General features: G+C 41.9%; 1 protein-coding gene across 1 annotated transcript; it reads left to right on the top strand.

Moving 5' to 3' along the window:
* Positions 1-1,264: 1,264 nt before the first annotated feature.
* Positions 1,265-5,826, top strand: LOC134177208 (uncharacterized). Its single transcript, XM_062643966.1, has 11 exons — positions 1,265-1,402; positions 1,475-1,561; positions 1,632-1,658; positions 2,568-2,639; positions 2,713-2,775; positions 3,877-3,948; positions 4,022-4,096; positions 4,155-4,233; positions 4,308-4,471; positions 4,543-4,890; positions 5,279-5,826. Exons 1-11 carry the CDS (start codon positions 1,367-1,369, stop codon positions 5,510-5,512), a joined length of 1,257 nt encoding a protein of 418 aa, XP_062499950.1. The 5' UTR covers positions 1,265-1,366; the 3' UTR covers positions 5,513-5,826.
* The last annotated feature ends 7,769 nt before the right edge of the window (positions 5,827-13,595 follow it).

The raw sequence follows: 13,595 nt of genomic DNA, 5'->3' as shown, positions 1-13,595 counted from the left end.
ACGTAGGCGGTATGATCTCAGACCCTCTCCGGCGTTGTCGTGTTATACGGGAACGGGGCAACTGCGATAACTGCTCGCAGAGAAAGCGCAAGTCATACGACCTGTTACCCTAGCAACACACTTAATCATGATTCACGCGAGCGTGGACCATGCGTGCACGTGAATTATCCACCGTGCACGTGCAAGTCCAATATATTAGGGATTTCACATCCGGGATGTGCCCCAACCAAGCCCAAAAAAATTCGCTACATGGAGGCGAGAAGGGTCTGGCTACGCGAGGACTAGGTGCCATAAAAGCCGCATATACGGCTCTGCCTGCAAGGTGCCAGGTAGGCAACTAAAAACTTTAACCAAAGGTTTCATAATACCATATAGGAAATTTTGAGTCAATAGAAAATAAATTCACAAGAAAGACTCGACCTCGGATGCCTTCCAATTGTTGAGACATCCGGGAAACGACAGGGAAGTAGACTAACTCGTACCTTGAGAGGTTTAATACACCTTTCAGATGATGATGCAGATCAGATATGCGTAGCACGTATTTACATGCACCTGTTGCTATTAACAGTTAAATTAATCAATGTGAATAAAATTTGCGATTTATAGTTATTACGCAATCTATATAACTATAATAAAGAAAAGGTGCTGCTTAATAATGAAATGCGGTGTCGTGCCAATCGGCGCGTTACAGACATCCGTAAATATCTATACAGACGGAGGAAAACGTTGAAATGTACAACTATGTCCAACGGGGTGCTGTCCGTGAGCGTGTACTGTATGCTTCGACTGTAGAGATGCGTGGGAGTTGTTGTTTCGTACATCCGCCAGCTGCTATGTAGCTAATCGAGTGTAAAGATGGGAGTTGTTAAACAACTAAAATAAACATATTTATTGATGCACCAGAGTTGTTTATTGATGCAATCAAGGTTGTTCCGATACCACACTCTCAGATGCGACGATTTTGAATGGCCGCCCATACAAATGTATTCAATGACCATCCACCCAGATTTTTAAAAATAAAAAAACAAATTTTGAGAAAATGATGGGTATGTAGGGATGGGTATGTACTTTTAATCATGCTCATCTCCTGCATCACAAATTTATCTATACAGGCGGAGGAATGAAAGTACTAAATATTTCACGACAAGCGAGCACGTGACGGGAATTCTGTGCTGTGTCCATGGCAAAGCTTAGCCTCGAATTTCCAGACCAGAGAGCGCGCGAGTTCTGGCGCTCCGCGCGCACTTTTGTCTGGAAGTTCGAGGGTATGCAAAGCTCTGCTTCTAGCTACAACACTAGCCTGTCGACGCGATCGCAGTGGTTCGATCCGCGTGCCTCAAGTTGACAATTGACCAGAGTGAAGAAAATGTCTGATTGTCGTCTTTTGCTCATCACGCTAGCGGTAAGCAAGGTTGATCTAGACAGCCATGCGTATCACATCAACTGCTGTTGTCGATTCCTATTTATTGTCTAGTCGCTAGCGGGAGTGTTTTTCAAACATCGTACGCAGGCTGATCAGGTCAACAGTGAAGTCTGTCTCGTGGATTCACTCTTTAGAATTGTACGTTGTCACACACCCGTATCATAGTAGAAGTGCTTTCAAGCTTTGAAGAGTCGGTGCTGCGTTTTAGGTCTCTGAATTGAACGTGACGATGCAGGTACGCGTATTTCAGGTGATAGGATTACATAGCTTGAGTTGCAACATGTTTGTGTAGTCTGTACTGGCGTAGGAATGGCATCCAGGTTGGGAGACCGACCTCAATGCGCGACAAGTGTAGCCTCGTGTACCCAGAACGTCTGCGCGCAATTGTATAGTTTTGCGCTGTCGTCTATTGGAGCTCCTCGTTTTCTTCCACTTGCAGCTCGTTTTACGATGATCTATTTATATAGAGTAACCATAGGCTGCTGATTGGGGGCCTTGGCCCCATGCCCCCCCCCCGAGGTTCCTACCACCTAATTTGTAGTCTCGCCCCAGACGCAGTGTGGATTGCAGTCCCGAATGCGCTGCCATCTCCACTACTGGGGCGAGGCTAGCTATTTGTACTCTAATAACAGTGTAAAGGTTCTGGACCACTTTCAATTCCCTAGTCCTTCTGGACTGTGTCTCTCCTATTTTTAACACACTCAGTCATTGTCATGCAGGCAGTGGGCTCACCTTGGGCTTTCACAGCGCACAAATCCGTGGTTGTTTTACCATTCTAGTAATCCTTGAGCTATCCTACGACCCCCACAGAGGTATATGTATGATAGGGTAGTATCGAGGATGAGATTGGTACGAAGCCAAGCACTTGCAGCCGTAGCGACCGACTGGCTGCATGCCCGGCATTATACATAACAGTGTAAGGATTGCACTCAAGGACAATTACCGGATGTACAGAAAGCAGAGGTATGTTTGATAAGGCCGGCTTCCGCTCATATCTGCAATCATAGTTAATGCATGACCATGCAGTGCCCTAGACGACCTACATACATACATACATACATGCAGTGTACATACTAGTAGACTACATACATACATACATACTACAGAAACGACATAGTGATGATAGATATTGATTTTATAACAGGAAATAGAGTCAGAAGTCACTGATTTGAAAAGTAAATTGGAGAGTGAAAGAGAAAAAAGAATCAATTTGGAGGTTTATAACTACTACACAGCTTTAAGTTAATAACTAAAATTGTGGTAAAGCTAAGTTTAAATAAACTTTGTAGGAGGAAAACATGAAATTGCGAAGAATCTCTGATGACCTCCAAACAAACAACCAAAGCTTAATAGTTAGTATTCATGATACAAATAGTGGGGTGGGTTGGTGCGCATGTGTGTGTGTGTGTGTGTGTGTGTGTGTGTGTGCGCACGGGCGGATCTAGAGGGGGTTCCGGGGGTTCCGTGGAACCCCCTAAAATTTTATGTGACGTCATCACGCGGCGATGACCGCGTACCAGCAGTCGGACAGTACGAGTGAGTCGTACGGTACTCCTACTCTTTTTGTAGCCTACTAAACGCGAACATCGAACACAAATGCGCCAATTCAGCACATGGAAGAGTGTACCTAGCGGCTTCACATCGTCAGTTGACATCTTTGTTTGGCTGCTCTAGACATCCGTCGCTTGACAAAGCTAGCCCTTTCAGACTTCAAGTTGCCAAGACATTCAAAAAACGTTGCGAAGGCTTCTTTCTGTAAAATCAAGACATTTCAGGCTTGCAACCAGGAAAAAGGTGTGGCGGATACGGCTCTGTGTGAGCCGCGCCCCCACATCTTCCGGGACGGGAATGCTGAAAGAGTTAGTTGAAATCAAACCGTGGCTTTTTGACTCAGCTCGAACACCATCACTTCGTTACTTCCTTGCAATGATAATGTTTCAAAGTAGTTATTTTCTATCTAATGAAAATAGATTTGATGGTCACAACATTCACAATTTCATGAAACCACATATATCGATCTATGGAAGCTTTTTTCGAAAGGAAACAAAGAGCGGTAACATTTAGCTGTCTAGCCAAAGACATGTAGTCTTGCTAAATCAATTCAAATTGTCCGGTACTGCAGATTCATTAATTAACGCATACTTTCGTTCTATGGTATAGGTGATTAAATAGCTAATTTATATCTGGAGGCGTGGCTGATCCTAACCTTTGTGACGTCACCGAATCCCCATCGAAAATCCTGAATCCGCCCGTTGTGTGTGTGTGTGTGTGTGTGTGTGTGTGTGTGTGTGTGTGTGTGTGTACGCGCGTGTGTGTGTGCATGTGTGTGTGTGTGTGTGTGTGTGTGTGTGTGTGTGTGTGTGTGTGTGTCTGTGTGTGTGTGTGTCTGTGTGTGTGCGTGCGTACGGGCGTGCGTGCGTGCGTGCGTGCGTGTGTCACTGTTTACACAACAGATTTTGACTCAACAAGTACAACACGCTAACTGTCAACTACCAACACAAAACCAACAATTCCTTTACTTGCAGGTTTGATCACGCGTAACTGCATGCGCTTTCTAGGTTATTGTCTGTCTATATCTACTTTTTCATACGTTTCTAGAAAGTTTCGCTGGAATTGCAAGGGAACGTTGCTAAACTCCAAGAAAGCAATTGTGAACTACAGCAAACTTCAAACGTATATTAGTATCGACCTTAATGCTTTATCTATAATTTTATTCGTTATATATATTTAGAGTTTGAAAGGAGCTGTTGCTCATCTTGGATACAATTTATCAAACATTACCGACGAAGATTGTTGCAGTAGCACAACAGGTAGAATGTGGATTACATTGAAATTAATTACTGCTCTAGCTAACACAACAGTGTTACAAACATTGTGTAAGTAGGAATGATGACATATAAGAAAATCGAGTCATGTGACTATTTGGTACTTGGTAGCTCGTTTTTGCTGCCTGAGTCAACCTGTAGGCCAATAGCTCTCAAGTATAATTCATTTTCTCACAATGGACAATATTGGATTAAACCATCTTGTAACAATCCACCATTTCAAGTGGGCCCATATATTCTATTATCGTCAAATAGATGCTTGTTGAATTGTTATTAACTGTGTGTCTACAACAGGTATTCTGTGATGCGAGTGAAGGTTGGACATTGATCATGAAAATTGATGGAAATAAGCAAACGTTTCGCTACAACAGCTTGTTGTGGTCGAACAAGAAAACATTTCAACCAAATAACTTGGATTTGGATGACAAAGAAACGAAACTGGCTTCGTACTGGACACTACCATTTACTGAACTTCGTCTGGGAATGAAAGTAGATGGAACGACCAGATGGATCACCTTCAGCTATACCGCATCGTCTCTCTACAGTCTTATTGCTGATGGAAAATACAGGAGCACGAGTATTGGTAAGACTAAGTGGAGAAGTCTACTGCCAAGGTCATCTCTGCAAAGAAATTGCAACAAGGTGAGCGACAGTCGAACACGCATGGCATCGTTAAGCAAAAATGGAGGCTTAGATAATTATCACACTAGCATGCACTTGATATCATGCATATAAACTAAAAATTCACTTGTGTTTGCTGTACTGTCTTTCGCTTGCAAATTTTACCGTCAGTATCAAGTAGAATTTTGATACGTTTTTAATATTATATATAATATTAAAGATATATTAAATATTGTCTACAAAATTTAAAATATCTTTAATATCAATAAGCAGGCAAAAATCAAACAACATATAGACGTATCAATATATAACATGTTTATAGTTTAACGTCCAGATGGAATAAAAATTATAGACAAAAATCACAAAAAGGTACTAACTACAAAAATTGACATTCGTTTATTGATTTTAGGAAGGATTCAACGTTAGAAGTTACCACTCATATTATGGACCAATAACCTCACAAGCACGTCTAGGATTTGTTGCTAACGAACAAAACGACTGTGAGTCTCCAGACTCTTTCGTTGGTTATGGAACATCGTACACGCATAAGTCGGTCGGAAATAGTGCTGGAAACGTTGCGTGCTGCACTCCAGACAATGGTCCTGCAAACACCAAAGCAGTTGGCTACATCATGGCACGTTGAGATAATAGAGTTTGTGAACTGCTGTCTATAGCGACTAGCTGCTAGCAACAATAGCGTACATTTTACATTTCGTACGTTTTCCCTAGATGACACATTGTTTACGCATTCATTTATTAGTGAAACGGATACCTCATGCAATATTGTTCTAGCCATAAGTAGTACATAGCAGGCAGAAAGCAAATTTTGCTTTCAGTGACGAAATGAAAGCAACAGGTTGCTCTCGTTCACGTGACGTCAATATTATTTGCCTGCAGACGATACTGCGTGCTAATAGACTGGTATAGCTAGATATGGAATTTAGAAGTAAACGACACAGTGATACACACCGAGTCAGCCAGCTTTGAAGTTAGAGCTGTTATGTACGTGTGTGTACACCCTGTTTCAAGACTGCATGCTTGCTATCAAGACATCAAATAGCTACACACTAAAGGGGTTGTGCATCTTTTATTCTGGATCCTTCGTGCAAACGGGATCCGAAAAATTTCTTGCAAACGGGATCCGAGCCGCGTGCTGATACCGACCGCTTCAACCTCTTCATTGATAACAATGCAACGTCTCTGCGCTTACTCTAGCAGTTGTACGGCCGCGCTCTTTACGGCGACGCGGAGGTCGCCATTTGCCTAATGCCATTCACTGTGCCCAATGCACCGAAACATGTCACAGATCGCTTTGCAACTATTTTTCGCAGACTCTACAAAATAAGAGAAGGCGACAGAACAAGCTTGGAGTCGTTGCGTTGTTTCCTCGATTTACTACAAAAAGGATCCCGTTTGCACGAAACTTCATGCAAATGGATCCCACATGTTCTCCTCTGCAGATCGCTTTGCAACTATTTTTCGCAGACTCTAAAAAATAAGAGAAGACGACAGAACAAGATTGGAGTCGCTGCGTTGTTTCCTCGATTTACTACAAAAAGGATCCCGTTTGCACGAAACTTCGTGCAAATGGGATCCCACATGTTCTCCTCTGCAGATCGCTTTGCAACTATTTTAACGTTTTAGCATAAGTACATTAAAACGTAATATAATATATTATTTGTAACATAAGTACGTTATTCAATAACTCAAACGCCATTGCTACAAAATTGAAATAGAGATTAGTGACAGATTGTGTATCTACGTGAAGAGAAGCCACTTGAGATCGGTTCTACATTAAGATAAAGCAAAGAATTATTTGGTGTGTACTGAACGAAAGTCTTGTTATATAATAGAAACTATTTATATGCAAAAATTAAATTTGAAGGCTCAAGTCATTTCAATAACAACTATCTATAGCAGTTATGGAAAACGGCACAAAACTTTAAACGTACCACAAATAATGACATTGACGTAAAAACGTTACATGACCAATTGTTTCATTTATGAAATAGTAGATTGAAACAATAGTAGTCGAAAACAAATTTGTATTATAACAATTGAAAAATTTATCTAATTAAAATATTATTCTACACGATTACATAAAATTTATGAAAGGTTAGTTACCTATAATAGAATCATTTTTATTGTCTGTTATATTATATATTTATTACAAGTTTTTGTAAAAATATTAGAAATATAGAAATCTGTTAACTTATTTCAAAGTATTCTCGAATGATAGAACAAAGTACATCGTTATCTGATTTTATATATTTATTCACTAAACACGAATCCATAGACTTAGTGAATTTTCTATATGTAATAGATAGATTTAGACGTATGTATTATCAATTTTTTTAAATATTTTAATGAAATGGATCTAATATATTATATTGGTGTCTGGAGGGGGAGTCTCGCAAAAACACCTTTGCCTTCATGATCCAAGAGTTAACCCTGACAAGAGAATTCGAATAGTGTCGGTCCTAGAGTCATTTTAGAAATGATTTCTGTGAGCCTATTGATTGTCTCAAGTTACAAGTGACTAACTAATGAAAAGAAGTACGTATTCAATAACAGGAAATGTTGATATGTAGCAGATGAGTTGTATGCTTGCTGTAAGTTTCTTCGAGAAAGTTTCGTAGTTTAGACAATTCATTGTGTTAGTTGTGGTAAAAACGAGTAACGTATGCTGTAGAACCTAGCTATAGGCTCCTACCTATTCTCAGCGCTTTGGTGAGTGGCTTTCTACGCATACGATATGAAGTGATCCTCCGCTCTAGTAAATGCTTTTCGTGGGTATGAGGAAGACACTTGTGATTTGTAGTCACACAAAGAAATTATTTCTAGTTCAACAGCGAAGGCACTCTTGAACGTAAAACATGCCATCTATCTAGTGTATGCAGTAACTCCTAGTTGACTTCTCGAGGTCAAATAGTGAAACTACCCTCTCTAGGTAGTATAGCATAGTAAGTTTTGTAGTGTGCGTAAACAGCTGCAGTCTAGTTTCCGTCTTGTTCTATTTCTTCTGTTTCTCGTAATGTGTGTATATACAGAGTCAAATTGTGTAGCAGAGTACAATGGAAGATCAGACATATTAGTCTGAGTTGTTAGACATATTTACATATATATATATATATATATATATATATATATATATATATATATATATATATATATATATATTCATCATCATCATCATCATCATCATCATCATCATCATCATCATCATCATCATCATCATCATCATCATCTTCATCGTCATCGTCATCGTCATCGTCATCGTCATCGTCATCGTCATCGTCATCATCATCATCATCATCATCTTCATCGTCATCGTCATCGTCATCGTCATCGTCATCGTCATCGTCATCGTCATCGTCATCGTCATCGTCATTATCATCATCATCATCATCATCATCATCATCTGAGATCTTTGGTCAATGGTGGTCTAAATCGGCACACACCAGCAAACACAAACAGACTGAATCGCGCTCTAAGCTACATAGTCTTAGTCTCTAACATAGTCTGCCATGGCATCATTGACAATTTATGTACAGGTTGCCACAAACCATGTGTTGCGTCGGCAAGCATGCTACCGAAATCTCCGTATCGCTGCATAAATGCATTCTTTCTCGCAAGTTGTCGAGCTGAATATCCTTCTGCTGGGTCCCTGCCAAATTGACTAACCCTGCTCAAAGCCTTGTCTTCCCCTTCGTAGGAGAGAACGGCATCACGTAGAGTTCGAATGGCATTGGCAGGTATCCTCATGGCTTGCGACGCTTGAATAAACTCTGCTGGAGTGCCTCTCCCTACGAAAAATGCATATATGGAACAAATCTGATCTAGATAGACCACAACTAATTAACTTACGAGGATGGGATGGTGGTTCCAGGCATGCACACAACGTTCTATTCCCACTTGACATAGTCTCATAGTTATTCGAGAAAAGTAAAACTTCACAACACCGTCGTCCATATCAAGTTGATCAACTTCTACTAGGGCATTTGAGGGGATAGCTTACTCGCTGATTTATCTCTACCCAGATTCTTTTAGCAGGGTGATTCTGTCACACAAGACAATATCTAGATAGTCGAGTTTGTTAACAAGCTTATCAGCTACTATTTTGGATTAGTCAATCTAATTACATATTGTTTGTACCTTTGTCTCCTTTCATTTCTCCTTTGCTAACAGCGTCAAAAACACAATGCATACTTGACGATACTGTGTCTAGAGACTCATTGTTACAAATGGTATTCAGTAATCACAGAAAATCTGTGATCTCACGTGAACAACAACTACTCTCGAAACTCTTGCACTCCTGCAATAAAGCAAAAAACTGTCAATTCAAGTCGTTATCTTAAGTCTCAAGAAGAGAACTGGTATCTAAATATTTGAAGTGGCAATCACCCTAAGTCATTACCATTTCATCTGAGTCCGCCGTCATTGTTGTAGCAGTCACCATGAGTGCTAGAAGCACAACGAATTCTGTTTGCTGCATAGTGATCGAACACAACCGAGCGAACTTGTTCTAACAGCCTTCAACAGGACAACTGCCTGCTGCAGTCTGGTAACTGAGACTTTATAGCTCCAAGTGAAACGGAAGTCGATGTCATTGCTAGGCAACACTCCTCCTCAATATCGACGAAAGCGCTTGTTGACGTTTGAAGAAATACCAAATATGGTAGTGGTTTCGAAAATAATCTAATTCTGGTTGAATTACAATGGCTAGAAGCAGCTGAATGACGTCAACAGAGACGTATTTGACTGTCAACAGTGACGTCAATTAAGTGCTAGTACTGATGGATTCCTGCTGATTGAGTGCTATTCGATCTGTTGCTACAGAGTCGTTGAAAACCGGTCATATATGGTGTCAGCGGTGTATACGTACGAGCAATTAGTGCAAGTGTTTGCAATGTTCTGTGTATATATATATATATATATATATATATATATATATATATGATGGCATGTCCACTGATAACAGTGATAACTCTCTTTAGTGTCCTCTGTGTCTCTGGAGGGATCTAACACCTGCTTTTGAACGGCATTCCTTGCCACAAGATTGGCAAACAAATGACTTGTTGGTAGGAACAATTTGTTTTTTTCGCTTCTGACGTTGAGCTTGAAGATGTCTAATACAATGTCATAGCGACGAAATTCCTTTGCCAGAATGGCTGTTTTACGTTCCGTTTGCTGTTGCGTGTCCAGAAGCGAGCGAACATTCCAACAGGCAACAGCGAGGTTATGCTTCACTTTATTTCGACCGCAATATTGGATGCCCAACCAACCGCGGTAAGCTGGTAGGGACAAAGAGGGTGAGCTTTGTTTATGCCGCTTTTTCTAAGCCCTTCCTCGAGTGAGGTGGGCAGTGCTATCACTAAATAGTGCTGTCCAGCCATACCAGCAGGACCGAGTGTGAACTTCACCCCCGCTTAATTCACAAACGACTATCTTACTGGTACCGCTCACGTGCAGAATCATGGCTAGCGACTCCCAGCGCCATCCTACGCCTGCCGCAGTCACCATTCCTCCATCGCCGTGAGACTTTGGAAGAAACAGAAAAATTCCAGGAAAAACAAAAAGCGACACAAAAGAGAAACCTGCACGTGGAATAGATTAAAGTGAATAAGGGATGTGCATGCCCAGATCCACTCTCTCGTCTTGAAATGCCTTCTATCCACTGAGGCTAGTAATAGCAACAAGTAAAAAAGCAGAACAAGATGCAGTGGCTTGCCAGAAGCACGTTTCGGTCTGTGCAACTGCCAGAAAAGTATGCCACATTACCCTGCTGGAGTGCCTGATCCTTGCTGTAACTGTGAGTGCCAGCCACACCAGACTTCCAAAATTTACTATATATATATATATATATATATATATATATATATATATATATATATATACGTATCATATCGCGCACGTGTTTGTCTGCCACTTGCGCTGTCTTACTCACTCTGACGTCACGACCTTTAGGCAAACTGCAGCACTGTGAAAACATAAAGGGAGCACTAAGAGTGCTGAATCCTAGGCGAGACCTGCTCCATGCAGTTGGACCATGTTACACCAATTATCCTAAATGGTTCCATTTGCTGATCCGTTGGTACAAGATAATTAGATAATGAATAAAGAAACACTATACAGTGCTACACCCTCGGTTGGTGTACATGCACATCACATGGCGCTAAGACATGTGAGGCAAGAGGCACAAACGCTCACGGTTGTTGTCATGAGGTGACCCCAGAGCCCAAAACAAAACATTAAATGTGGGCAAACATGCACGTGCACGTGTAGATTAGGCGCCTGTTTGCTCCGACTTTGGATGCCTTAACAAAAATAAATAGAGAAAAGCTGGATTTACAATATGCAAACGCTTGAGAGTCGCGTCGCGTGCGTCGCGTCGCGTCACGTCGCGTAGTACAAATTCAAATTGTAAATGGTCGACGCGACGCGACGTTCGACGGACGCGACGTTCGACGGACGCGACGTTCGACGGACGCAACGCTCGCGACGCGACGCGTCGAAATAGAACCAAGTTCTATTTGAGCGTCGAACCGGAAACTCTTCACGTCGCGTCGGAAGTAGCACCTAGATCTCGACAAATCACAGCCAACTATAAATGCACGTGTGGCTTTCGTCAGCAATGATTATTGATTTCGGCGCTGTACTCGACGTTGAACGGTCTATAGATTGTGTAGGGAGCTGTCCTTGCTTGTGGATAATCAACTGCAAGATGTAGAAAGACCTGCGTGCAAGGGAGAACGCGCAGAAATTGATTTTGAGCAAGTTGGGGGTTCCAGCAGAGTTGTGCTAGTAGAAAATCGAAGCGCGAGTGGTCAGTTCAATAACTGAGGCAGCGACGTCTACGGCGCGCTGAAATCGTATTGTGAATGATGCGATGCGTGTGACGCGATACGTGCCACTCCCACGCAAGACAACGTGAAAGGACGCACGCGACGCGACGCTCAAGCGTTCCTATATTGTAAATCCAGCTAAACGTACTAGCGTACTTACAGGTCAGTCGTTTCGTCTGACAAACAGACGCGGTCATGAACAATGCACGTTCTCATTCGCAAATTCCCGTCAAGCGCCACATTTCTGTTGTGATTTTTGCAACAACACCGTAGCCGCTCAGCCATGCACACCGACAATTCAAGCTGTCAGACTGCAGAACCACTATGCAGAAACTGTGAAACAATCAAAATGTTACAAGTCAGGTACAGCTACACCTTCGTTCTCTAGACGCCTGGTTGTTGTTGGGAAAACATAAACGTGCAAATGTAGACTGTAGGTGTTGTTTCTATGTGCTAAACCTGTAAAGCAAAAAAACTTAACATCATATAATCATGCTCGGTTAGTTTAGTAGATCACTTTGTCTAAAAGAAATTGCGTGGAGACAACCCCGTTAGTCTCTATAACTATTTGATGTCTTGATAGCAGGCATGCAGTCTTGAAACAGGGTGCATACACACTTAGCATAATAGTTCTAACTTCAAAGCTGGCTGATTCTGTGTGTATCACGGTCTCGTTTACTTCCAAATTTCATCTAGACCTATGTCAAGCAGGTATAGCACATGCACTTTTCTATTTCGTGTTTGCACGCGTACGTACAGTACGTAATACCGTAAACTGAATCGGGTTTTGCATAACTCTACCGTTTGTAAATGTGATGAATGTCTAGCAGTGCCGCTGCTTGGTGTACAGTACAATACCTCTAGCTCGATACGCATGCACAACCGGAGTTTAATTGTAGTGACATAATAATTATATTGTGACGCTACAATGACTGCAGGCAAACGCCAGCACGCCAGACGTAGGCACATGCAGTGCCCGGTTTGCGTATGCGAACTCCGAAGTGATCGACATACCGGTGTAGTAGGAAATCCGTCTCGGGGAAATCTGTCTCGGCCGAGACACATTTCCTTAGGATATCTGTCTCGGCTAGTCAGATTTGCTAGGAAATCTGTCACTACGCTGGGAAATTAGTCTTGGCCGAGACACATTTCCTTAGGATATCTGTCTCGGCCGAGGCGCTAGGAAATCTGTCACCACGCAGGAAATATGTCATTGTGTGTCTCACCCACACGCATGTGCAATTGTTTGATATTCTGAATGACGGGAAGCGCCATGGAAGAGCAAATGTACGAGCGGGTCGTTTTCTACCTTGAAAACGGTTCATATCCAACAGGTAGGCTCACGAAGAACAGCTGTCACACCGTCTCTACGTCCGTGCGATTGCCGATCCTCCTAACGATGTTGGTGATCTAGGTCTCTCGGAAAGCGAGAAGAGTGGTGTCCGTAAGAAATCCAAACTGTTCCAGCTAGAGGAAGGGATTCTCTACTTCCAAGACAAGAAACAATCGACACGCAGACAAGTTATCAGAGACGATACGACAAAAAGACAGGTGAACTCTCTAATTTCTCGGAGTTACGGGTTTCACCTCTAGTTAGCCATGCATGCCCTAAACTGGGGTGTAGCAATCATTTTTAAATTGTTCGGGCCTAACGCGCGCTAAAGGAGGTGACCGCGGCACGTGACAAAGCATGACTAGCGTGCGCTACCATCCAGCTAATGAAAAACAGTGTCCCCACCAATTAATCTAATTGACCTAACTGTACGTCCCCAAAGTTATGTTTTGACTTTGCCACAAACTGGTCATGAAAAACTATAATATGATCCACATTATCGTATATTTTAATATTGGCCTGTAATAAAGACTCTATATACTCCAAAT

Source organism: Corticium candelabrum, chromosome 3 (genome assembly GCF_963422355.1).
Source record: "Corticium candelabrum chromosome 3, ooCorCand1.1, whole genome shotgun sequence".
Taxonomy (NCBI): Eukaryota; Metazoa; Porifera; class Homoscleromorpha; order Homosclerophorida; family Plakinidae; genus Corticium; species Corticium candelabrum.
The sequence above is the reverse complement of the archived record's forward strand: the minus strand, read 5'-3'. Positions and strand labels throughout refer to the sequence as shown.

What these genes read in the sequence shown, in the direction of transcription:
- LOC134177208 (XM_062643966.1), top strand. Translation starts at nt 1,367, where the DNA reads ATGTCTGATTGTCGTCTTTTGCTCATCACGCTAGCG. An exon ending in TGGATTCACTCTTTAGAATT is followed by an intron (nt 1,562 to 1,631) that starts GTACGTTGTCAC and finishes GCTGCGTTTTAG; the next exon opens with GTCTCTGAATTGAACGTGAC. An exon ending in AACAATTCCTTTACTTGCAG is followed by an intron (nt 3,949 to 4,021) that starts GTTTGATCACGC and finishes ATACGTTTCTAG; the next exon opens with AAAGTTTCGCTGGAATTGCA.